At 39.5% G+C, this 27,562-nt stretch overlaps 1 protein-coding gene across 1 annotated transcript in view; it reads right to left on the bottom strand.

Moving 5' to 3' along the window:
- The window catches only part of tlk1a (tousled-like kinase 1a), a 45,095-nt gene that overhangs the window by 5,624 nt on the left and 11,909 nt on the right, over positions 1 to 27,562 (bottom strand). Inside the window, exons 2-17 of the mRNA XM_061880055.1 lie at positions 23,817 to 23,938; positions 23,661 to 23,732; positions 22,819 to 22,894; positions 22,683 to 22,726; positions 22,414 to 22,509; positions 22,252 to 22,344; positions 20,680 to 20,772; positions 20,484 to 20,594; positions 20,282 to 20,418; positions 14,855 to 15,043; positions 14,405 to 14,471; positions 14,045 to 14,142; positions 8,144 to 8,225; positions 7,970 to 8,061; positions 7,799 to 7,888; positions 7,525 to 7,694 (exon numbers count right to left, since the gene is read on the bottom strand). Coding sequence (XP_061736039.1) covers positions 7,525 to 7,694; positions 7,799 to 7,888; positions 7,970 to 8,061; positions 8,144 to 8,225; positions 14,045 to 14,142; positions 14,405 to 14,471; positions 14,855 to 15,043; positions 20,282 to 20,418; positions 20,484 to 20,594; positions 20,680 to 20,772; positions 22,252 to 22,344; positions 22,414 to 22,509; positions 22,683 to 22,726; positions 22,819 to 22,894; positions 23,661 to 23,732; positions 23,817 to 23,933 — 1,627 coding nt within the window. The 5' untranslated portion in view covers positions 23,934 to 23,938. The remainder of the gene's footprint in view (positions 1 to 7,524; positions 7,695 to 7,798; positions 7,889 to 7,969; positions 8,062 to 8,143; positions 8,226 to 14,044; positions 14,143 to 14,404; positions 14,472 to 14,854; positions 15,044 to 20,281; positions 20,419 to 20,483; positions 20,595 to 20,679; positions 20,773 to 22,251; positions 22,345 to 22,413; positions 22,510 to 22,682; positions 22,727 to 22,818; positions 22,895 to 23,660; positions 23,733 to 23,816; positions 23,939 to 27,562) is intronic.

Raw genomic sequence — 27,562 nt, 5'->3', positions numbered from 1 at the left:
ATGAGTTGAAATGGTTGGAGTGTTAATTTTTCAAATTGGTTGAGAAATGTTGAATTGAGAAATGGCATTACGGAATTCCTAGAATTTCGGGAAAACCGGGAATTTTTCACGTTCAAAAAACAACTTTGGTTTGTGTCCTATTTAAGAAAAATGTTTAGCTGGTGGAGCGGTTAAAGTGGGTTGAAAAATGTGGGAGGAGCAGTCGCCCGAAATAGGGCTTTGGAAAACCAGGAATTTTTGAAAATCACGGAATTCTTTTGAACTTAGAAAATGGGTAGTTTGAATTTCCAGGATGGTGGAATGTGTTGAAGGTGGAATGGTTTCAATCGGATAAAAAATGTGGGAGTTGTGGAACTTTGAAGAATGTCCCATTGATTGCAATGGAAATTTCCCAAAGAATTTGTGAAAAGCGTGATTTTTTTTGAAAATGGTAAAAAAAAACTTGAATGAGTTGAAATGGTCGGTGTTGGAATTTTTCAAATTGGTTGAGAAATGTTGAATTGAGAAATGGTATTAAGGAATTCCTGGAATTTCGGGAAAACTGGTAATTTTTTAAGTTCAAAAAACAACTTTGTTTTGTGTCCTATTTAAGAAAAATGTTTAGCTGGTGGAGCGGTTAAAGTGGGAGGAGCAGTCGCCAGAAATAGGGCTTTGGAAAACCAGGAATTCTGGAAAATCATGGAATTTTTTTTAAACTTAGAAAATGGGTAGTTTGAATTTCCAGGATGGTGGAAAGTTTTGAAGGTTGAACGGTTTGAATCGGATAAAAAATGTGGAAATGGTGAAAGTTTGAAAAATGGCCAATTCATTTTGAATGGGAAAAATTTCCCGGAAAATCTGGAATTCTGGGAATTTTTGGAATTTGTCAAGGGATAGCTATTCACGAATAGACTGAACAGTTTGAGGTTGGAAGGGTCTGAATGGGATGAAAAATGTGGAAAGTAAAGCATGCCAAAATCTGGAGAAGAAGAAGAATACATTTAAGTTGAAGAGTAAAGATATGAATTTTGTGTGTACAAAACCAATGCTCTGAGCATTCACACAATAAATATATCATGTTTTCAAGGTGCAAGTTCAAGTTTAATTTGATGATATATTTCTGCTACTTAAGTTAACATAAAAAATATTCTGCACTTTTAGTCCTTATATATCCTCACATTATCAGGCTTTCTTTTGCTATATTCATTAAAAAAAACGATCTACATTGTATGTTTACTATCAAAGCACCACTAAAATGGAAAAACAAGTTGACTTTATATGTTTAATCGTGTTTCATTGTATTCAGTAAACCACAGGTGTCAAACTCAAGGGCCAGGGGCCAGACGTGGCCCGCCACTTTATGGTATTTGGCCCTCGAAAGCCTGGAAATAATATGTATCAATAAAGTACTGTAACTTGTCTTACAAAATGTTTTCTTTCTTTCTATTTTGGAAGAAAAACAAAAGGTGTACTCCATGTAATCGCAAATTATGTTAACTAACTTATTGTCTAATTATGCAAAAATATATGATCTAACATTCAAACCATTTTTTTTTTTTTAAAAAAGAACAAATGATTTCAAAGCAAGTTATCCATCAAATTGTGCAATGTAAAAGTAGCAATAGATTTCATAGTGAAATTTTGAAATGTACTGTGGTTTTGACAGCATTTTCTCTAAATGAAACTAACAGTACTTTTGTTACTGTAATAAACTGTGGTGCTATTTGGGCATTTACAGTAATACACCAAGAAATCTACAGTTTTTGATTTGCGGTAATAAAAAAAGGCAGCTTTGGTGCCAACATTTTACTGTAAAATTGCATTTTTTTTATTTACAGTAAAAAACCTAAGGGAAATTTTACAGAAAAATTATGTTCTTCCATTTACAGGAAAATACACTAAGTTTTGAGGTGAAATTATTGCAACTTACCATAGTTTTACATTTAAGTTTGAAAAAAATATACTAATAAGATGCATAAAACAATTTATTAATAATAATATTAACTGTTAGAACCAATCATAACTGCCATGTGGACCTCAGTGAGAACCACTTTGACGCTCTACATTAAACGGCAAAGTATGTGAAAATACCATATGAACATCACAAAATGCCACAATTTCATACGGCCATTTTGAGTATTCCATTCCAAATGTCTTTGGCAATTTTTGTAGATTTGGGATCGGATGACATGACGCTTCGGGCAGATACAACAATATCAATATATATCGCGATAGACATGTCGTTCGGACATGTAAACATTTACATGTGATACATAATATAGCTTGCAGATTCTCATTTCTCTTTACAACATATCTGAAAAGGAGCAAAAAGGAAGGCAGGCTAATTTAATCCTACACCTTTTTCTACTTCATATCAATTACTAACACATGTTCACTTCCTGTTCTCCTGATTGACTTTTTTACCAGACGTAAAAAGTCATTCATTCATATATATATATACATATATACACAGTGGGACAAAAAAAGTATTTAGTCAGCCAGCGATTGTGCAAGTTCTCCCACTTAAAATGATGACAGAGGTCTGTAATTTTCATCATAGGTACACTTCAACTGTGAGAGACAGAATGTGAAAAAAAATCCAGGAATTCACATTGTAAGAATTTTAAATAATTTATTTGTAAATTATGGTGGAAAATAAGTATTTTGTCAAGCATTCAAAGCTCTCACTGATGGAAGGAGGTTTTGGCTCAAAATCTCACGATACATGGCCCCATTCATTCTTTCCTTAACACGGATCAATCGTCCTGTCCCCTTAGCAGAAAAACAGCCCCAAAGCATGATGATTCCACCCCCATGCTTCACAGTAGGTATGGTGTTCTTGGGATGCAACTCAGTATTCTTCTTCCTCCAAACACGACGAGTTGAGTTTATACCAAAATGTTCTATTTTGGTTTCATCTGACCACATGACATTCTCCCAATCCTCTGCTGTATCATCCATTTGCTCTCTGGCCAACTTCAGACGGGCCTGGACATGCACTGGCTTAAGCAGGGGGACACGTCTGGCACAGCAGGATTTGATTACCTGTCAGCGTAGTGTGTTACTGATGGTAACTTTTGTTACTTTGGTCCCAGCTATCTGCAGGTCATTCACCAGGTCCCTCCGTGTGGTTCTTGGATCTTTTCTCACCGTTCTCATGATCATTTTGACCCCAAGGGATGAGATCTTGCGTAGAGCCCCAGATCTAGGGGGATTATCAGTGGTCTTGTATGTCTACCATTTTCTGATAATTGCTCCCACAGTTGATTTTTTTTCACACCAAACTGCTTGCCTATTGTAGATTCACTCTTCCCAGTCTGGTGCAGGTCTACAATTCTTTTCCTGGTGTCCTTTGACAGCTCTTTGGTCTTGACCATAGTGGAGTTTGGAGTCTGACTGTTTGAGGCTGTGGACAGGTGTCTTTTATACAGATAAGTTCAAACAAGTGCCATTAATACAGGTAACGAGTGGAGGACAGAAGAGCTTCTTAAAGAAGAAGTTACAGGTCTGTGAGAGCCAGAGATCTTCCTTTTCTGAAGTGACCAAATACTTATTTTCCACCATAATTTACAAATAAATTCTTTAAAATGTGAATTCCTGGATTTTTTTTCACATCCTGTCTCTCACAGTTGAAGTGTACCTATGATGAAAATTAAGTGGGAGAACTTGCACAATCGGTGGCTGACTAAAAACTTTTTTGCCCCACTGTGTGTGTGTGTATATATATATATATATATATATATATATATCTCCCAGATGATCTGCTTCTTTTATTTGAAAAACGCCCGCATGGAGGCCCCAATCAAACAGACATGCACCTAGCCAATTGAACGACAACACCCGCCAGCTCAGACGAAAAGACAACTTTTGCATCTCTCTACACAATATTAAGAAACAGTCAAGTAGAATATGAAAGGGCTGTTAAAGAAGCAAAAAGCCTCTATTTTTCTCATCTTGTGTCTAACAATAGCCACGAACCACAGGTGCTATTTAACACTTTGAACTCGCTTATTAATCCACTGAACTCCAACAGTGTGCTGCCTTCTTCTACTCTCTGTGAACAATTGTTGACATTTTTCACAGAGAAAACATCCGTGATTAGACTGTCCCTTCTTGCTGCCGTAGTCTCGTGGAAAGGTGTCTTACTGCCTTTCAGTGTTTCCAGCCACTGTCCCTCCCTGAATGAACAAAACTAGTTCAACAGATAAGACCCTCTGCATGTACACTGGACATTATCGCCACGTCGGCTTTTTAAAAATGTTTTAACTCGATTGAGCCTTTTATTGTCCATGTAGTACATTCCTCCCTGAGGTGTGGATGTTTCCCAACCTCCACGAAACATACTGTGGTCCAGCCACTAATCAAACAGAATAACCTTGACCCCTATATTCTATCAAATTTTAGACCAATCTCAAAGTTGCTATTTTTATACAAGGTCTTTGAGAAGGTTGTTTATGATCAACTTCTTCCTTATCTTAACTCAAATTATATTGCAGCAAAATTCCAGTCTGGCTTTAAATCACAACATAGCACAGAAACAGCTCTTTTGAGAGTTTTTAATGAGCTGCTTTTAGCTGTGAACTCAGGTCAATCTGCAGTTCTTGTGCTTTTACATTTGATACAGTGGACCACAGCATTCTTTTAACTCAACTTAAGTCTTGTGTGGGTATCACGGGGAACAGCTCTAAAATGGTTCCAGTCATTTTAGACCAGCAGGAGTTTTTCTGTAAACCTAGGCCAATACTTCTCCTCTGAGTCTGCCCTTATGGTTAAATTTTAGCACCTGTCCTCTTTTTTTTTTTTTTAATACATACTTGTTTTTAAAAAGTACAATGTTTCTTTTTATGGTTTCACAGATGTTATTCAAATATATCTGCCTGTAACAGTAAGCAATACTTAAGTTGCCATGACTACTCTGCAGGACTGTTTGCATTATTTACAGGAAAAGTTGGGGGCAAATGTCTTTTACTTAAACAAAAATGTAACAGAACTTGTGGTGTTTGGTCAAACAAACCCGCTGCAAGGACATGACAGGGCTATTGGTCCTCTGTCCTCATATTGCCACCAAACAGCAAGGAGGCTTGGAGTCACTTTCTATAGCTTGCTTAAGATGGACAAACAACTCAGCTTTGACAATAAATCTAGCTTATTTCAGCTAAGACTCTTTGCAAAAACAGGCTGACTTTGAAAGAACTATCCATGCATTTGTGACGTCACGCCTAGATTACTATTATCGCTGTACGTAGGCCTGGATCGCTCCAGCGCTTGCACAACTATGCGGCTGGTATTTTAACTAAAACCAAACGACGTGAGCACGTTGCATCTGTGCTGGCTTCACTTCATTGGCTCCCAGTTACTTTTACAGTTCTTTTTAAAATTGTACTTATTGTTTTTCAATGCTTACACCAGAAGCCTTGCCCTATCTTATTGAGCTTCTGCAGCCTCATTGTCCCAGCAGGACCCTGAGGTCTTCAGACCAACTTCTCCTGGCTGTCCCAAAAACTGAGCTAAAAAGCAGAGGATATAGAGAATTCACAGTGGCATGGGCCCAGACTATGGAACAACCTTCCATTATCTATTAGGTCCTCCCAATCTCTGAGCCAATTCAAATCTAAGCTAAAAACATATTTTTACTCCCTGGCGTTCAAATCCAGTTAGACAGGACATCTTAGTGGTTTTTATTTCTTGTTTTATCCTTTTATTTATTACATTTTAGTATTTTAGGTGATATATTCCGCAATTCTTTGAAGGAATATTTTACTACTGTGTTTTATTCAGCCTTCCGTGTTACGATGTAAAAGTAACACTATGTGCCCCTTTTCATCTCTGGAAAATTCTGAATTGTACGTCATAAGAGAATAAGGAACCAGCTTAAATATTTACTGATTTTTAAGGAGCGCTGTAACCGGCTGATCCGTCGGCGGTCTCGTCTTGTCCCCCCCCTGTAACGTATGTCTGCTCTTAGCGGGACTGTGCCGAAAATGTAATTTCAGTTCTGATGTGTCTTGTACATGTTGGAACGGACAAATAAAATGATTCTGATTCTGATTAGTGTTAAAACTGTCAATTGCACTGATCATAAGTAAAGTCAGAGGTGGGTAGAGTAGCCAGAAATTGTACTCAAGTAAGAGTACTGTTACTTTAGAGATGTATTAGCCAAGTAAAAGTAAGGAGTAGTCGCCCAAATATTTACTTGAGTAACAGTAAAAAGTATGTTGTGAAAAAACTACTCAAGTAATGTAACTGATGAGTAACCTGTTCCTTTAATGAGGACGGCAACAAGTAATGCACAAAAACATAAAAATAGCAAAGAACAAATTCAGAGCCAGGAATATCTCTTAAGAAACTAAAATAATAATAATATATTTGGTTTTACACTGTATTGAAAAAATTTTTTAAATGAATTTTACCTTTGAAAGCTCATTATACTATTGGCTAAGTTTGATATTCATAAATGTAAGTTTCTCAATACCCAACCTGTTTTTTGTGCCTTTCAAAAAGATTTAGAACTCTACATTAAAACACTACCTCTAACAACCAAAAAGCTGTGAAAACAATGATGCTGTGTTCCAAATTTAAGTTATTTACTGAGATTGACTGAGCCTATGGCTTTGCACTTTGTTTATTCTATACATATATATATATGTATATATATATATAAATATATTTTTTTTGCATTCTATTTTAGTTACTTTGATTTTACAACCCCCTGGCGCTGTTTTGTACGTTTTTATACTGTTTTGTACTGTTTTTGGTTATTATTTTCAACTGTTTGTAAATGTTGAAATTTATAAATAAAGGTTTATTTTAAAAAAAAAGAAAAAAGTGTGCAGTTAATCATGTGACCGCCTGGCTGTGTTTGATTGGTGAAACGGAGTCAAATGTCACCAGTGACCGCATTTGATTGGTGAAACGCAGGCATGTGATAGATCCTACTTTGAAGGTCTGTCTTACGAACCAAAACAAACAAAGCGTGCATTAACAGAGGGATAAAAATCGGTAATGAGTAGCGAGCTGAATGTAAATAGATGGAGCGGAGTAAAAGTAGCGTTTCTTCTCTATAAATATACTCAAGTAAAAGTAAAAGTATGTTGCATTAAAACTACTCTTAGAAGTACAATTCATCCCAAAAGTTACTCAAGTAGATGTCCATCCATCCATCCATTTCCTACCGCTTATTCCCTTTTGGGGTCGCGGGGGGCGCTGGCGCCTATCTCAGCTACAATCGGGCGGAAGGCGGGGTACACCCTGGACAAGTCGCCACCTCATCGCAGGGCCACTCAAGTAGATGTAACAGAGTAAATGTAGCGCCTTACTACCCACCTCTGAGTATAGTGAAACATTTTCAGTTAATCCTTCCGCCCATGTGCAGCTGAGATAGGTTCAAGCACCCTCCAAATACGGGACAAGCGGTAGAAAAAGGAGGGGATGGACATGTGATTGGTATCGTCCAATCTTACTCCCAGATGATCAATATTGGAATTTGTATCATAAATCCCTGAATGGTCATTGTAAAGCGTTAAAAAGGTAGAAGTGGACATTTACCTGGCTTTAAGTCGTAATGGATGATAGGGGGCTTGATCTCATTCAGATATCGTAGTGCGTTCACAATCTGCATGACTATGGACCGGCCCTCCTTTTCCGACATGAGCTTGTGCTGCTTCAAGTAGAAATCCAAGTCGTTGCCTTCGCAGTATTCCATAACAGTGCAAAACCTGTCGGACCACACACTGAATTAAAAAGGCCAAATCCAACCTCAAACTCAACAACTATTTATGCTAATTCACAGGCGGTATTAGGAATTTATGAAGTGACTAACGTGTCCGTGTCCAGTGAGAAGTAGTCATAAAGTTTCACAATTCTGGGATGGTCCAGCTCCTTGTGTATTCTGTACTCTCGACATGCATGCCTGTGGAGCAAAAACCAGAGTTTATATTCAAGGCACATTGGAAGAAACTCTTCACAGTGAAGGTAATGTGAGCCTACTCACTTGTGGTAGTTCTCCTTTTTCTCCTCCCTCCAGTTTTTGTTGAGTTGGTGGATTTTTACAGCTGCATATCTCTGCTCTATCAAGTCGAAAGCCTGCACGACACATACAAGGGTTATGCATTAGTCAGAAATACAATTATCTTCTTAGAACTAGAAAGTGATCAATATCATTTGCCTTGTAAACTTCACTAAATCCTCCTCTTCCTAGAAGGTGCAAGAGCAGATATCGTTCGTTCAATGTAGGATGATCTTTGAATCTGTGAATGAAAAAAAACCAACAGCAATCAATAAAATGCATTATTTAGAGACAATGGCAAATTCATAAATGATTGCAAAGTCAGTAACTACCCAGATGTTTTTTTCAAGCAGTTAAAGGGGCTGTGTGTAACCGTTAGATGGCTGCATTGAGGGCGCAAACTTACCAAAGCATTAGATCCCACCCCCGTCCGGCTTTGAGCATGTACACTACACCCCACTAAACACACGAACAAGCTTTTTTTGTTGTCAGGGTAATGATAGCGATTGGAAAAGTTGCTAATAATTAGGGATGCACCGAAATGAAAATTTGTGGCCGAAGCCGAAACTGAATAAAATTTAAGCGCTTGGCCGAAGGCCGAATACCGAATAATGAATGCAGTTTTTTTTTTTAAATATTCCAGTAGCCATTGCTTTTCAAAAAAAGCACAGTTTTTCATTTATATTAGGCCTTCAAACAAAACATGCGTTCCCAAAAAAAAATAAAGTGCATTAAAGTGGATAAACCCCAAAAAAATGATTTATTGTCCTTTTGGCAAAAGTCTGCTTAGCCACAGTAGATATGCTAATAATGTAATCAGAAGGCTCAAGTAAATCTCAATTAAGTGTGTGCTTGTAACCTCATACACTTATACAGGTAGCCTACACAACAGGCTAATAATGTAAACAGAGGCCCCACTAAATCTCAATAAGTGTGTGCTTGTAACCTCATACACTTATACAGGTAGCCTACACAACAGGCTAATAATGTAAACAGAGGCCCCACTAAATCTCAATAAGTGTGTGCTTGTAACCTCATACACTTATACAGGTACACAACATATCCCAGGCCAGAACAGATTTGTCAATAACAGTACTTCAGCTTCAGAATAAAAAGAAGGAAACTAACTATGTATAAAACAATTTTAATTCAATTTATTTTAATATAGATAACTTTAGCCCGGTCTATTTGCCACATCTCAGACATCCTGGTGAATGCGTCGGATATGGCTGCTGCCGTATGGGACCCTCTGAACTCCTGTGAGTGAAGTACAATCTTTTGTAAGGTGAAATCCTCGTCTAGCCATTGTGCAGTTAAAGTCAGCATGCTGGTGGGGCTGACATCCGCGCTCCATATGTCTGTCGTGAAGCTGAAGTGAACATCATTAACTTTAACCAAGAAATCGTGGACGTGGGCTGCAACACTGTCATACATCTCCGGTAAGCACACATCAGAGAAATACCGTCTGCTCGGTGTCGTGTAACGGGGCTCAATGCGCTCCATGAGTCTCCGAAAGCCAACGTCCTCCACAACACAAAACGGTTGATCATCCAAAGCCATAAACTCCATTTACCTTCTTTGTAATTCCGTTTGCTTTGGCACTGTCAGTCGCAAACTTTTTCAGCCGCAGCCGTCTCTTTCTCGTACTCGGCATGCTTTTGTGGGTGTTTGGCTTTTAAATGATAAATTAAAGCAGTAGTGCTGAAGGTCTTTGCTGAGGTACCTCCTCTAGACAGTTTGGCTGAACATTCATTGCAAACTGCAAATATTTTGGCACTTTCCGACACTTTAAAATATCTCCACACTGCTGACATTTTTCCGAAGGCGCAGGGTTACGTCACTGCACATTGGTTGATTGCGTCACCGCGTCAAAAAATTGCGTCAAACGCCACTATCCGGCCTTGCTTTTAACTCATTCCACCGAAGGCCGAATGTGGCTTTTTTGCCATATTCGGCCGAATATTTTCGGTTACCGATTAATCGGTGCATCCCTACTAATAATGTTAACTATCATTGAATGTATAATCCACCATAACAACATCACTGCAAAATGTTAGTTGTTTCACTGGGACTGCTCTTGTGTGTGTGTGTGTGTGTGTGTGTACGCTCAGGGTCAACAAACAATTTTGTTTCAGTTCAATAATAATAATATAATGGTAATTATAAAAAATATATATATTTTTAAAATGTACATCTTCTGTTAACAGCCACTTAAAATTCTAAAACGGTCAATACCTGTGGGATGCCAAAAATCACGAGTTACCGCCGGACTGCCCAGCATGCATTTGTAAAGAGTTTTTTTTTTTTTAATCCATAGTCCTTTGATTTAGTACATTGCGTAGTAGTAGTTAGTTTATGCTGTACGTTAACTTAGCATTTACGTGCTGTTGTAGAATAGAATAGAAAGTACTTTATTGATCCCTGGGGGAAATTCAGCACCACAGTTCGCTCACAATAAACAATAAAAATAATAAATAATATATAACATATATTATATACATAATATATGAATAATATAAATATATTCTACATATATTCTACATTTAAGTGCAGTCAAGAAGGAACATATGTATTATACAGTCTGATGGCTGTCGGTATGAACCACTTATTGTTTGTTTTGCACAGTTACTGAGGTAAAGGTTTTGTAACTACTCCTCGAAAAGAGGTGAGAAGTTCCTGATAGCTTGTAAACACCTCTTATGGGGTGTAGAATAGCTATCAAATCCTTTTTAGGACTTTTATAAGTGTGTCCATTCTCCCTTTTTCGCCATTTGCCAGCAGGTCTTGGATGCAACCCGGCAAATAACCGCCGATCTTTTGTTGTCTAGTGGAACTTCTTATAGGGGAACTGCACTTTTTGGAGAATATTGCCTATCGTTCCCAATCATGAGAGACAAGAACACACGTCGGGTTTTTTTTAGGATCCATAACATGATAATAAAAATATGCTTGCAGTCATCGTAGCCGTCAAAACACTCCAACGTTTTATATACACACTGCAAGTCTATATATAATGCTAAATATTCACAACATTTTGGTCATTTTATGCATTCTTGGAACTTCTTTCCTCGGCGCATTTATTTCAGTTTCCATAGCAGCGCACCTCCGACTTCCGGCAACAAATGTGTGCTGCTACTTCCGATAAACGCCAGTGTGTTACAATCATGGGAGACTGGTTAACAGACAACGAAGAGGACTCTTTTTGGACAAATGAGGATTCACCACCGTATTTTTTGAAGCTGAAGATATGGAGGATGAACTGCTGCTTATAGAAGCGAGCACTCAGGGTGAAACGTTGGAGCAGACAAAAACCGAGAAAGTGAGGTCGCCATGACTATCGGGTTTAAATGTGGAACTTGTGGAGCCAAGCTTTGCGGACATATATGGCGTGCTTACCCAAAGTCAACTTAATAAAACCTCCCTGGCCAGCTGGACCAAAGAGACAACTGTCCGTCGAGTGACTTACTACAATAATGATAATGATACATGAAACACATCATGCTTTTATTACAACTACAATACATACGTTGTTGAGCTGGCTGTGTAAAAGTAAAACATGAAATGCGGTCTAATACTTTACAGATAATGTTATATGATTTTACATGTTTCACAGTCAATACAGATTGGTGCCTTATTGCATTTTGTTGTGTATCACAAACTCAAAAGCAAGTTAGCTGCTGACGCAAAAGTTAGCTGCTGACGCAAAAGCTAGCTTATCTCTTTCCGTCGCGAGTTTACGGCTAATGCCAATCTCTTACTACGCTAGAAAAATATTTCCTTAGGTTCGCTCTTACAATAACAATGTCGCATGTAAAAATCAAATATTGTTGGCGGTTTTAAATGCATTTTTCCTCTAAGGGAAAAATGAAAACAGTTTGAGTATGAGTGTAAAAACAAGCTAACCATTGTTAAAACAAAAGCCATATGATGAAAACAATGTGGCATAAGTAGAATGGTAGATGTGCCTCACGCATCTTTGTAAAAGTTCAAATAAGTTAAGCACGGTCAGTAAATATTAATAGTTTATGCAAATATTGATGCCACAGTCTGAATGCAAATTATAAGAGAACTGCCCTTTTAAAAAAAAAAAAAGTTTTTGCCCATCATTCAAAATCCTTACGTTAGACAAGCATGCATGTTTTTCTTTGCTTATGCACTAACTCGTAAAGACTCTAGCAAAAATCAGCTAACAATGGAGTCAATGGGAGTTGCTCTATTCCGCCTAGAGGTGGGAATTATTGGGCACCTCACGATTGGATTACTAGTAAGGAGCTACAATTCGATTAAAAATTGATTATTGATGCCTCTTAAATGTATATATATTGATGCAGTTTTACATTTCTCTTCATTTCACTAAATAAGCGTTTATCACTTTTAACTTTAAAAAACAGTGCATTTGTAACAAGAAACACTTCAATTAATTCCGACATTTAATAATTAATGGAAATGTATGCAAAACTGGAAAATAAGTGCCCTAAAAATAAAGAAGCTGGTCGGATCTCACGGCTGAGGTACATTTTAGAACTGTCTGCATTACTTTATTTACAATTGATAAATCGATTACGGATTATTGATGTTTACTAATGGATTTTATATTCGTCCATGTCCGAATCGCAATGCATATAAAAATCAATTATTTTCCCCACCTCTAATTCTGCCTGTAAAGCGCTGTAAACACACAACCAAAAACCTCCATTATGTTTTAGATACATGCTGTAATTATATATGTAATTTAGGCACATTCATGATAACATGTATTTGCATATTTTGGTCATTTTCAGCATACAGGGGCGTATTGATTTCGCAGACTTAGCAAAACGTTCGCTATTTACTTCAACAAGATAGATAGTACTTTATTGATTCCTTCAGAAACCCAACAACAGCTACTACAAATTATAGCAGAATTCATGAGGGCCAACAACTACTTTGGGACAAATGATGATCCAGAACCTTGTATTATTCAGCCTGACAATGAGGAGGATGGGCTACAAGTTTTAGAAGCTGTGAGCTAAAGATCTCCATCTTTAGTGAAACACTAAGCATCATGCAGCAGTATTGCTAAGTGATAAAAAGGAAATACAAACATAATAAAACAACTTCCTGTACGATGTCTGCTCTCACTGGGATGCTGACACATGGGATGTTCATATCTTCCCGTTAAGATAAAGAATTAATCATAATAGTCATGCAGATTTAAATTTTTTTTTTTAAAAGGTTGCCACAAACAGGCATTTTCTTCGTGTCTATCCCGCCCTTTGAATGTCAAAGTTGACCAACTTCTCTGTTTGTGGCAACAATAACAATCTAGAATTGCCTTTGTGGCAATGCAGCAGAGGCGATGCAGCAGCAGCAGCTCAGTAAGTCAATCACAGCATAAGGGGGTAGTTAGCTCTGTGATCACGGTGCTGATAAAAATAGTTCCTTAATATTAGCGATTATAATAACAATATCCGTTATACTATATTAATATGTAGGTCACAAATGCAAACAGGAGAAAGGTTGGCGGCTTTTGGATGGTTTTTCAGAGGGCTTTATGGCTGCAGAGTACTCCCATTAGCTGCATTGTTAGCCACCTCGTACTTGCCGTATTTTACAAATTAGAATGCATTAAAAAACATGTGTTGTCTTACATAGGGATTGTGAATGATGGGGGGAAAAATAGTGCAGTTCCCCTTAAGAGGAACCATTTTCTAAACATTTGCTTTATTAGCTTGAGTGAATGTACATACTTTTTATACTGTATTTTATTCCGCATCAAAACACACTTTGAGACTCCTGCACCACCAACCCACTGTGGAATTCTGCCACTAGATAAATAAAACAGAATCCTAACTGTACTGAGGGATGCAATTTAACATGCAGCATAGATCAAGTTGGAGTCTGTTAGAGATTTGTTCTTTAGTAAACAAGCAATTTTTATGTTGTGCTGATGCATTTGATTTCAGAGGGCCAGCACATTTGTCCATAAATATTGCAGAGTAAACAGCCAATGTTGAATCCTGGCCTTGAGTGAATGCCAAGCTCGCTGGCTTCAATGCAAAGACATCGATTCACACTCACTGTGAGCTGTCTTCATTATTTATTCTCTTCAGTTCTCGAATGTGAAGGTTGCGCACCCTCTCTAGACGCTCCAGCTCCGCCTGGATCTCGGCTTCCTCCTTTAAAAAGATTCAAGCACACAAACACATAGAACTTCAGAGTGGTGACTACAAAGAGAGGAGTCCATCAAACCTGTCTTGTCCACAGCTGACAAGTTCTATGTTGAATATTCATGGCAGATTTAGTATATACTGTACCTTGTGTGCTTGTTCACCACAACAATATTCTAAAATCAACTATAGTGATTTGCTACATCTGATGATTTCATTACTAAGAGTGTGAAGACATTACACTACTTGGCATGGTAACTATTCCACAGACCTTTTTGAGATGTCCTAGTCGCAGTTTGAAGATCTCCTCCTGTTCGTGGTACTCAGCTAGCGTCAGCCTTTCCAGGAAAAAAATGAAAAGGGGAATTAATTTAGCTAAAAACATTTACCCACTTATGGTACAAGTGTGTTGCAGGTTGTTAAACATGCTTCCCAACTTTAATGTTTACATGCTGTGCTTATCAATGCCCTTGCTGGGAGGTGTGGGAGGCCACACATTCTGGCAGTCACTCAAATTTTGTGATAAGACTATGCTTCAGCATTTGTATTTTTTTTTATACCAAAAATAGTATACATAAAGTCATTATGTAGTAATGTTGACCCTTTTTTAGAAGTTCGGAATTTTGCTCAGGCATGCCACTGTTTTAAGGAAATATTTTGGAGGTAGCAAAGTTGGTAAAACACAAACTGACAAAGACTATAAGGTATGTCCAAAACTTACAGCTGAGGCAAGCTGGGTTTTAGGAAAGGATCACTTTCTGCTCCATTCACCACCTTGGTTTTACGTTGCTTTGGCTCAGAGTTTGTCGACGGTGCCAGCGAGCTGTTGGAGGACGGAGGTTTCCTCTTGGCTAAAAGTTTTCGCTGCCTTTCAATGTCCTCTCTTTGTTGATTGACCCACTCCTGCTGTCTGTAGAGAGAAAAATATACATGTTTGATGCACTACACTGGATCACTGTTCATTTGGACAAACGTTTTTAATTTAGCGTCGGTCATAGATTTTTAACTAAAGTGTATTTTAGTTTTAGTCACACTTTAGTCATCTAAACGTATTTGGTTTTAGTCAACTAAAATTGCAGTAAAATAAGTCAACTAAAATATTAATTATAAAGGATTAGACATCTTCAAAGTTTCCTTAAAAACCACCTCTATTTAGGTTATCTCCAAACCATCTCACTAAATTCTAAGAGAAAGCATAGACCTGCTGCCAATATACAGTACAGGGCAAAAGTTTGGACACAGCTTCGCATTCAATGTGTTTTCTTTATTTCCATGACTATTTACATTGTAAATTGTCACATCAAAACTATGAATGAACACATGTGGAGTTATGTACTAAACAAATAAAGCTGAAAGAACTGAAAACATGTTTTATATTGTTGTTTCTTCAAAATGGCCACCCATTGCTCTAATTCAGGGGTAGGGAACCTATGGCTCTAGAGCCAGATGTGGCTCTTTTGATGACTGCATCTGGTTCTCAGATAAATCTTAGCTGACATTGCTTAACACGATAAGTAATTAATAATTCAGCTGGTAATCACAGTGTTAAAAATAACTTTCAAATTATAAAACATTCTCATGGATTTTAATCCAACCATCCATTTTCTAATCGCACCTGTTCAAAATGTCGCATTTATGGCAAGAAGTATTATATTTATTATTGGTTAACTTAAGCATAACAATGTTATTAAAAAGAATAAGACACTTATTATACTCTAAAAATGTTAGTCTTACTTAAAAATGCATGCATTTAGAAGTATTCAGTGCTAAAAAATATTTTATGGTTCTCACGGAAATACATTTTGAAATATTTGGCTTTCATGGCTCTCTTAGCCAAAAAGGTTCCCGACCCCTGCTCTAATTACTGCTTTGCACACTCTTAGCATTCTCTTCATGAGCTTCAAGAGGTGGTTTTCATTTCACAGGTGCGCCTTATCTGGGTTTATTAGTGGAATTTCTAGCTTTATCAATTGGGTTGGGACCATCAGTTGTGTTGTGAATGAGATGTGTCCAAAATGTTGGCCTGTACTGTGTATATGCAAATAATTAGTTTCACACTAACCTCATATATTCGACCTGATATAAAAAAAATATATGTATAAAATCAAATTTACTTAATGTTGGACATCTATTATGCACAGTGCTTTCTTAGTAGTAAAACAGCAGTTAAACTATCTATAGATTGACAGATTATCGGCACGGATATTTGGTATTTTGACATATAGTGGTATCAGCCATTTTTTTCCCGCTTCAATCATTTTTTTTAATTTTACAACTACATCAACAGATACAACATATACACATATGATACTAGTATTAAAAAATAAACTGTAATTACTTGAGTAGATAATTAAAGGCTGCTCAAACCAACGTTCCCTCTAAGGTACGCGCCTGTGCAATTGCACACTGCTCACGCGTCCTCTGTGCACGGCAAATCTAGTCCGCGCACAAAATAGAATAAAAAGATAAGTGCATAACAGTGTGCACGTCTGCCGTCGCTCACATGTGCTAAAGGAGTTTTGGCGTTTGCTCACACATATGAAAAACTGGAGGGAAAATTGGCTCAAACCCTTTTGTCCTGCATATGAAAAGTTGCCTTTTTCCTCCACTACACCCCCACCCCCCCACTTTCTCTTCCTCCTGCAATGTCGTCGCTTTGCAAATTCTTTTCAGCTTGGTTTTTAAAAATAAAAATTTTGGGGTGGGTGATTCAGTTTTTGTCCTATTTCCCAGTGTTTTACCGGCTCCGTTTTGTTTGTTTCTCGACCGCAATGAACAATTTTTGGTTCACAGCAAGGAGTGTGGGCTCATTAAAAGGAGCGCTGAGACTTTCACGTTAGGTGATTCAATTAAATAGCACAACCTACATGGATACATTAAATGATAAATGATAAATGGGTTGTACTTGTATAGCGCTTTTCTACCTTCAAGGTACTCAAAGCGCTTTGACACTACTTCCACATTTACCCATTCACACACACATTCACACACTGATGGAGGGAGCTGCCATGCAAGGCGCCAACCAGCACCCATCAGGAGCAAGGGTGAAGTGTCTTGCTCAGGACACAACGGACGTGACGAGGTTGGTTCCAGGTGGGATTTGAACCAGTGACCCTCGGGTTGCGCACGGCCACTCTCCCACTGCGCCACGCCGTCCCATTAAGTTGACAGAAATGATTTCCCTGCCAAAAATCCCAACTTTGTGTAAATAATTATTATTGACAAATATATTGATTTTATAAGTAAAGAGGAGGCAGAAAGCTTATAGTTCCTGTAACATCCAGGAAGAACTTATGTCAGCCACCTTTAAAAATATCTCATCTATAAGCTACAAGAATAAATGTTATTCAAATGTTTGCAATATTTCAGGGTTTGTCACAATAAAAGTTGTAAACAAAATCCAAGACCAGGGGCAACTTTGGCAGGGTGCAACCATCAATGGAAAAGGTCTGACTTAATGCGGACCATAGCTGATCATGAAGGGAGCGGATGACAACAATCAGACAGTCCGATACCCCATACTCTCTGAGCACTCCCCACAAGACTTCCAGAGGGACACAGTCGAATGCCTTCACCAAGTCCACAAAACACATGTAGACTGGTTGGGCAAACTCCCATGCTCCCTCAAGGACCCTGCCAAGAAAAAGCACTGGTCCACAGTTCCGCCAACAGGACAAAAACCACACTGCTCCACCTGGGTCCGCTTCTGCATCATCATTCCTCGTCTGGAGCCCTAAGGTCAGCTGACCTAGGGCTGGGCGATATATCGCGGGTTTGTCTCTGTGCGATATAGAAAATGACTATATCGTAATATTGGAGTATATGTTCTCACGCAGTTGTTTTTAGCTGCGGGCATTACACTACAGCCTCTTCCCACTCCTTCTTACAGAGTGTAAGCGCAGGTTCTTACATACGTCACATACTCTCATGTCATACGTCACATACATATACGCCCCCGCCCAGCAGAGAGGTAGCAGCATTCCTAACGCTAGCCGTGATGCTAGCGGAGTGTTGCGAAGGTGCGAATCTGGTAACAAATGAAGGAATAATTAATTCCCAAGAAAAACAGCAGGAGGTCCATCGTCTGGCGGTGGTTCGGCTTCAAGTGGGAATATGTCGAATAGACAACTTTAATTTGTCCAGTGTGGGGCACAAGCGTTCCTACCAAAAATAGCATTACTGCTAATATGTAGCATCATTTGAAAAGTCACCTGCTAATAACTTTAATAAATACAGTTTTGGTAAATTGACTTAGTTGTGATTTCCTTCTCTGCATGAAAGTTTCAAATGATCATATATTAACGCAGTATGAAGAAGAATATTTTAATGTAGACACATAGAATCATCATCCTGCTGTGATTATATGTATCAAGTGTTCATTCAAGGCTAAGGCAAAATACCGAGATATATATCGTATATCGCGATATGGCCTAAAAATATTGCGATATTACAAAAAGGCCATATCGCCCAGCCCTAAGCTGACTAATTGCTGTTGGCGGTCCCTAGATCCAGGCTAAAGACCAGAGGGGACAGAGCCTTTTCCGTTGCCGCCCCTAAGCTCTGGAACCACCTTCCCCTCCACATTAGGTCAGCCCAGAGCCTGGGGGTTTTCAAAACCCTTCTTAGGACCTACCTCTTCTCGCTGGCCTTTGACCTGAGCTGAGTCTGCCCACTAGGCCACCATTTCTAGTCGTACCCCCCCACCCCTTCGCTTTAGTTTTATTTTTTTCTATTTGTCGCACTTTTTATTACTATGATTTAAATTTAGCAAATTTTTTACTTTTTATTCGACCCCTTTTACCGTATTGCTTTTTGCACTATTTTGTTCGGCTCATTCTGGGCTTCACGGTGGTAGAGGGGTTAGTGAGTCTGCCTCACAATACGAAGGTCCTGCAGTCCTGGGTTAAAATACAGGCTCGGATCTTTCTGTGTGGAGTCTGCATGTTCTCCCCGTGAATGCGTGGGTTCTCTCCGGGTACTCCGGCTTCCGCCCACTTCCAAAGACATGCACCTGGGGATAGGCCCCTCCCACCTCCAAAGACATGCACCTGGGGATAGGCCCCTCCCACCTCCAAAGACATGCACCTGGGGATAGGCCCCTCCCACCTCCAAAGACATGCACCTGGGGATAGGTTGATTGGCAACACTAAATTGGCCCGAGTGTGAGTGTGAATGTTGTCTGTCTATCCGTGTTGGCCCTGCGATGAGGTGGCGACTTGTCCAGGGTGTACCCCGCCTTCCGCCCGATTGTAGCTGAGATAGGCGCCAGCGCCCCACGCAACTCCAAAAGGGAATAAGCGGTAGAAAATGGATTGATGTTCAGCTCATTCTTTGTTTATGCTCTTTGTTTGTTTTATGTTTCTGTTGCTCTATGCTTTTTAACATGTAAAGCACTTTGGTTCAATTTAAAAGTTGTTGCAAACGCGCTATATAAATAAAATTGACTTGACTTGACTGGGTCCGAGGTTTGACTTTCCGGTGTAGCCTCCTCTCCAGTACACCTGAATAGAAGGCTGAGGAGTGTGGTCCCACGACAGTTGGAACACACCCTAATGTTCCCCTTCTTAAAGAGAGAAACCACCACCCTGGTCTGCCAATTGATTAGTAGTTGTTGTTGTTATTGAAAGAAATAGCAAACATTGTGATGTTTGTGAAATTAATACACCACTGTATGCTTGAAATGACAAACCTACGTAAATATTATGTTATTATGAATGTCCCTGTTAGTACAATACATATATACTTAGTGTGTATATAAAACGTTCTTGGAGTTTTTTGATGTTTTAAAACGTTTTATAAGTAAAAGCCTATTACCTTCATTGTTAGCCGTCTCTAGCGTTATTTACAAATTAGAATGCATAAAAAAAGAAAAACGTGCTCTTATTTCACATATGGCTTTAAAAGAAAAACATCCAAAAATCCTGCAGTTCCACTCAAGACAGTATGGTTACTATTGGTTGAAGTGGCCATTTTCTGTCCTCGTGTACAAAATATTTAAAACACCTATCATTATGCAGTGCGGGGGTACCTAACAAAAAAAGGACAGATAAGCGAACATTCTTTAAAATATTGAGTTAATCCTTTAAAATCAAAACAATGTATTGGTTATGCTCAGGGAGGCAATGTCAACAATGTGACGGTGTCTCACTTGACAAGGTTTTGAAAGGCGTAGCCGTCTGTCCACTGTTCAGTGAAGGATGCTCCGTGTCTCACTGTAGTGAAATGGCCAAGACGAAGACGATCCTGCATGCTTTTCTCCCGACAGGCCTGCTTCTCCTGCGTGCTCTGCCAAAGAATAACACACTAAGGTTAGCAAACTGGTGTATAAGAAATGGAACTTGAAAATGTACCTTCTCTATGAGCAGTTTCTTGCTCATGGTGATGCATTTATTCAAGCGTTCCTTGTATTTTTCAAGTAATTTTTGTTGTTCGTCTATCTGTCTCCTGAGATCACAGTTGGCCTTTAAAAACAAATAAAACAAAGGTTATCTTTTTTGCTTATAATAATTTTAAAACAAAATGCTCTATACACAGCTGGCTGCTTACCCGTAGCAAATCATCTATTCTCCCCTCTTTCTTCTCAAGGTCTAGATTCTTGGTGTTTTCAAGGGCAGCCAACTTCAACACTGTAAGGTCAGTCTGCAGGGGAAAACAAAGAAAATAGGTGGAAAAAGTTTAACTTGGGTGGATTATACAGGACTGTCTCATAAAATTTGAAAATTGTGATAAAGTCCGTTATTTTCCGTAATGCAAATAAAAACATGAAAATGTCATACATTCTGGAGTCATTACACATCAACTGAAATATTGCAAGCCTTTTATTATTTTGATATTGCTGATTATGGCATACAGCTTAAGAAAACTCAAAAATCCTATCTAAAAAAATTAGAATATTTCCTCAGACCAAGAAAAAAAATAAGATTTATAACAGCAAAACAAAATCAAACGTTTGAAAATGTCAATTAATGCACTCAGTACTTGGTTGGGAATCCTTTTGCACGGATTACTGCATCAATGCGGCGTGGCATGGAGGCAATCGGCCTGTGGCATTGCTGAGGTGTTATGGATGCCCAGGATGCTTCAATGGCGGCCTTTAGTTCATTTGCATTATTGGGTCTGGTGTCTTTCAGCTTCTTCTTCACAATACCCCACAAATTCTCTATGAGGTTTAGGTCAGGGGAGTTGGCAGGCCAATGGAGGACAGTAATGCCATGGTCAGTACACCAGTTACTGCTGGTTTTGGCACTGTGAGCAGGTGCCAGATCATGCTGGAAAATTAAATCATCTCCATAGAGCTTTACAACAGATGGAAGCATGGACACAGCTGCATTGACTCTGGACTTGATGAAACACAGTGGACCAAAACCAGTAGCTGACATGGCTCCCCAAACCATTGCTGACTGAGGGAACTTCCGTTATCTAGAGTTCAGGAGTGGCTTGACCATGGGAAAGCGGCTATGAAGCTGTATCTGTTTAAAAGCTCTATGGAGGTGATGATTTCATTTTCCAGCATGATCTGGCACCTGTCCACAGTGCCAAAACCAGCAGTAACTGGTGTACTGACCATGGCATTACTGTCTTCCATTGGCCTGCCAACTCCCCTGACCTGAACCTCATAGAGAAGTTGTGGGGTATTGTGAAGAAGAAGCTGAAAGACACCAGGCCCAATAATGCAAATGAGCTAATGAAGCATCCTGGGCATCCATAAAACCTCAGCAATGCCACAGGCCGATTGCCTCCATGCCACGCTGCATTGATGCAGTAATCCATGCAAAAGGATTCCCAACCAAGTACTGAGTGCATTAATTGCCATTTTCAGATGTTTGATTTTGTTTTGCGGTTATAAATCTTTTTTTTTTACTTGGTCCGAGGAAATATTCTCTGTTTTTGAGATATGATTTTTGAGTTTTCTTAAGCTGTATGCCATAATCAGCAATATTAAAATAATAAAAGGCTTGCAATAGTTCAGTTGATGTGTAATGAATCCAGAATGTATGGCATTTTCATGTATTTAGTTGCATTACGGAAAATAAAGGACTTTATCACAATATTCAAATTTTCTGAGAAAGTCCTGTAAAGTGCTACAATGTGACATGATGGCCAGAAACAGTTCCTCACCTGAACACATTTGACTGCCAGTTGTTTTGGATGTGCCATGTGGTCACCAAAGGACAGACTGGTGGGAGATGAGCTATTTTGTCTACCCTGCAACTGAAGATAGTGCTGGTGTTGAGACATCCAAATTACAGTTGGAGGGCAGCAGTTTTGGGCACAACTTACAGCAATGCCCTGAGCGGAGTGTGAATGTGAATTCTGAGGGGAACGAATTACTGGTGGGAGGCCTCTCACCGGACTAGAGCCATTTCCTCCTTGGAACTAGAATAAAAAAGGACAAAGACAGAAAAAATGACATCATTGCTAATACATGGGCGTAGCAGATCTACCAGGACTTCTTGTAGTTTCACTGGTTTTCTTCTCAAGTGTCAACAATTACATGTTGAACAATTCTTGATGAGTATCCTTTCAATAACTAAACCTGACAAACTTACGTCAAAATAATCACTTATTTTGGGTCCTCGCACAGTTGTCTTTCCTGTGGAGAAGGGAAAAAGTGGGAAAGAATGTTGGGATTTTTTCATAAGGAACAGCGAGCACAATAGGCAATAATAACAAAACAAAACTCACCTTGGCTACTCTCTGACTGAATGTCAGGTTTTCTTTTTCGGCCTCTGGGTGTTTCAGACTGTTTCTTCTCTGGAGTCTGAAAAATGATATGCAGTTCAATATGCTATTTTTGTTTTACAAATAATCATGACCCAATTTTCCACTGTACCCGGATTATTATCACAAGCATGAACCTGTCACTTATAATACAGCTAAACAATGAATCATACTTTTCAGAAATTACTTTGCCGTTTTCAACTATTTGGACAGGATGCATGTCTTCAAGGCCTGTGACCTAAATAGTTAGACCTGGGCCGGGCGGCGGGGTTAATGTACCGCAATTGATGGCATGTTCTTCACAATCTCCTAAAACTTGTCTAGAAAAAAAACATTTAAACCAAAAAGTGGATCATACATTTCCACATGAGGGGACAACGGTTTAATTAGCTGATATGACAAATTGAGATTCAGAACACCACTTCAAGTATGAGCACAACACAAAAAACACGACGGCAAGCCTCCCTATAGGCTCATACAAAGTGGTGTACTCCTCTTTTGATTAAAACTTACAGAATAAGCGGGAGAAACTCCTCTTTTCAAATCCAAACCATAAAAACAAAAAAGCCTGATAAGTATAAAGACAAAGGCTCGAGGAGAGAAGCTCCATTAACATGTTTGGATTAAAACGTTTGTCCAGCATCTGCAGTTTCAAGTTTTAAAGCTTTTAAATCCAGTCCGCAACATGGTGATTTGTATCAGACTCAAACACACTTAGGGTTAGGGGAGTCTGGCAAATGTCATGATATGGCGACTATGACATAGCTGCACCAACGGAAATCAGGGCAAAAGACTAAAACACAAACCTCTGATTCCTTGTCGCTTGAGGATCCCAGGCTTCCAAAACTGTGGTTCGAACATTCATTATTGGTCAAACCCTACAATTCAAAGTGTTGGAATTTAGGCTGGATGCCATCACAAATACAATACATTCTATTTGGAAGGAATAATTAAGGACTTGCTTTGGTTCCTCCGCTTGTGCTACCAGTGCTGCCCCCGGTGCTGCCACCGACCCCGCCCATGAAGCGAGCCTCCAGCAGCTCCTGTCTGCGGGGGTCCAGGCTGTGCAGCTCCTCCATGACGCCTGGTGAGATTAGCAAAAAATGACAGCACATCTGGGTTATCAGGAATATTTTATGATTGAAGCACTAGAGAACACACAGCAGCATTCTAATGAAAGGCAAAGGGTTCTCCTGCACAATGCAGCTTTTGTCACATTTACTCCACTGCAAGGTGGAAAACGAGTCGCACTGCTAATCACGAGGTCCAGAACAAATACTTTGACTGCAAGTCACAGACAAATACTGAATTCGTACTAAGAGGTTGTGCAAGCTCCAGAGGCACTGGCATCTCTACTCCCCAGCAATCTGCGCTTTAAAAACACAACCATTTTTATTTACTAATAGCTGGTCAGGAGTAACATAAAACACAAGAAAGTTATAATTCGGAGCGGACACAATTGCAATCCAGCAATGCTCCAGAAACCAGGGAGAATTGTTAGATGATGCAAAAGACAACCAAAATACACTATATTGCCAAAAGTATTTGGCCACCTGCCTTCAATCACATATGAACTTGAAGTGGCATCCCATGGAATTGTCCAAAATGTTTTGGTACCCTGGAGCATTCAAAGTTCCTTTAACTGGAACTAAAGGGCCAAGCCCAACTTCTGAAAAGCACACCCACACCATAATTCTCATTCACCAAATTTCACATTCGGCACAATGCAGTCCGGAATGTAGCCTTCTCCTGGCAACCTCCAAACCCAGACTCGTCCATCAGATTGCCAGATGGAAAGGTGGGATTTATCACTCCAGAGAAGGCGTCTCCACTGTTCTAGAGTCCAGTGGCGACGTGCTTTACACCACTGCATCCCACGCTTTGCATTAGACTTGGTGATGTATGGCTTAGGTGCAGCAGCCCGGCCATGGAAACCCATTCCATGAAGCTCTGCGTACTGTACGTGGGCTAATTGGAAGGTCACATGAAGTTTGGAGCTCTGTGGCAACTGACTGTGCAGAAAGTCTTTGCACTATGCTCTGACCCCGCTCTGTCAGTTTACGTGGCCTACCACTTGGTGGCTGAGTTGCTGTTGTTCCCAAACTCTTCACTTTTCTTATAATAAAGATGGCTTTGGAATATTTAGAAGCGATGAAATTTCACGACTGGATTTGTTGCACAGGTGGCATCCTATGACAGTTCCACGCTGGAAATCACAGCGCGGCCCATTCTTTCACAAATGTTTGTAGAAACAGTCTCCATGCCTAAGTGCTTGATTTGATACACTGGGCCAAGTGATTAGGACACCTGATTCTCATCATTTGGATGAGTGGCCAAATACTTTTGGCAATATAGTGTATTTAGAAATATAGACAACCACAACATAATTCACCAGACACCCTCTATCATGTCCACCAACTGCTCCTTGGAAAAGGTTTTAATGTGGTGACTAGGCCTCAAACAAAAATATGAAAAAGAACTAGCTATAAATTGGTATGTCCGTGTGTATGTGTTAATCTTGTCCCGCTTCAAAGAGAGACAAAGAGGTTTCACTCCATGCATCGCTCTGAGCACATGAGTGTTAAACGGTAGAATTAACTGAACAGAGTGAGCCTTCCTTTCACTCATTCACAATATTTGTCTTGGTGGGTGGAGCGCAAGAGGACTCGTTTTCAAACACACTGTACCCCGTCTACCACCCGAATGCAGCTAAGGTAGGCTCCAGCATCCCCCGCGACCCCGAACGGGACAAGCGGTAGAAAATGGATGGATGGATGGATTCACAGACATTGCCTCCCTAATCGCGACTCACTGGTCGAAAGTTCCGCAAAGCAACAAAAATTAGGAGGAAGATAAGGTATGATTGCAAAGCCAAATGTCCCGTTGTGGGAATATTTCAGCTTCAAGCCGTCTGAGCAACATGAGCTTATCAAGACAGACAAAGGAGCGAGGTTGTCGGGATCACGAGAATCCAACAACAACAATAAAACAACCACACATTGCTATTTAGTTCAATATTTATTTAAGTTCCATTTTTGCTTACAGAGGTGAGAGTCCATTTTATATTTTTGTTTTTGTTTTAGGGCTGGGTGATATGGCCTTTTTTTAATATCTGGATATTTTTAGGTCATATCACGATACACGATATATATCTGGATATTTTGCCTCAGCCTTGAATGAACCCTTGATGCATATAATCACAGCAGTATGATGATTCTATGTGTCCACATTCAAACATTCTTCTTCATACCGCATTCATATATGCTACTGTTAAACTTTCATGCAGAGAGGGAAATCACAACTAAGTCCATCCCATCCATTTTCTAACGCTTATTCCCTTTGGGGTCGCTGGTGCCTATCTCAGCTACAATCGGGCAGAAGGTGGTGTATACCCTGGATAAGTCACCACCTCATCGCAGGGCCAACACAGATAGTCAATTGACCAAAACTGTATTTATTAAACAGTTATTAGCAGGTGACTTTTCAAATGATGCTACATATTAGCAGTAATGCTACTTTTGGTAGCAACGCTTGTGCCCCACACTTGACAAATTAAAGTTGTCTATTCAACATCTTCACGCTTGAAGTCGAACCACCGCCAGACGATGGACCCCCTGCTGTTTTTCTTGGGAATTAATTCTTCCTTCATTCGCACCTTCTTTCTCTCGTATTACCTCTCGCACGGCTTCGCTAGCATCACAGCCAACGTTACCCATGCAGCTACCTCTCTGCTCCTCGAGGGCGTATACGTATGTGACGTATGAAGAGACAGTATGTGACGTGTGTAGGTTTGTGCGCTTGCTGTCTGTGAGGAGGAGACACAAGAAGTGGGAAGAGCCTGTAAGGTATACTCCAATATCACCATAGAGTCATTTTCTATATCGCACATAGACAAACCCGCGATATATCACGTATATCAATATATCGCCCAGCCCTAGTTTGTTTGTTTATTTATTTATTTAGGATAACAAAGTGCATTTACCTTTCAATTACAGCACAATGCTAGACAATCCTACAGTAATAACAAATACATTTATATCCTTTTAAATGGTTTGAATGGTCATTATAGGGCTGGGCGATATACCGATATTTACAATATATTGCGGGTTTGTCTCTGTGCGATATAGAAAATGACTATATCGTAATATTCAAGTATACGTTCTCACGCAGTTGCTTTTACCTGCGGTCATTAGACTTCAGGCTCTACTCACTCTTTCCTGTCTCTCACTCTCACAGACAAGCAGTCGCACATTCTTACATACGTCACAAACTGTCACGTCACACGTCACATACGTGCCCGCCTTCGCCCAGCAGAGAGGTAGCAGACTGGGCTATGTTAGCTGCTAACGTAGCCGTACGAGTGGGAATACGAGAGAAAGAAGGTGCGGATCTGGTAACAAATGAAGGAAGACGTAATTCCCAATAAAAACAGCAGGGGGTCCAACGTCTGGCGGTGGTTGGGCTTCAAGTGGGAATATGTCCAACAGACAACCGTAATTTGTCAAGTGTGGGGCAAAAGCGTTGCTATAAAAAGTAGCATTACTGCTAATATGTAGCATCATTTGAAAAGTCACTCGCTAGAGAATGAAGAGAATTTAATAATGTTCGTCGTAACATACCACATAGTGAAGGACAAATACTATTTGATTTCCTATTATGAAGCTCATTTTTATTTGACACTTAAATGTTTCTGACAATCTTGCATTTT

Source organism: Nerophis ophidion, linkage group LG19 (genome assembly GCF_033978795.1).
Source record: "Nerophis ophidion isolate RoL-2023_Sa linkage group LG19, RoL_Noph_v1.0, whole genome shotgun sequence".
In the NCBI taxonomy this organism is placed as follows: Eukaryota; Metazoa; Chordata; class Actinopteri; order Syngnathiformes; family Syngnathidae; genus Nerophis; species Nerophis ophidion.
This window is presented reverse-complemented; position numbering and strand designations above follow the sequence as displayed.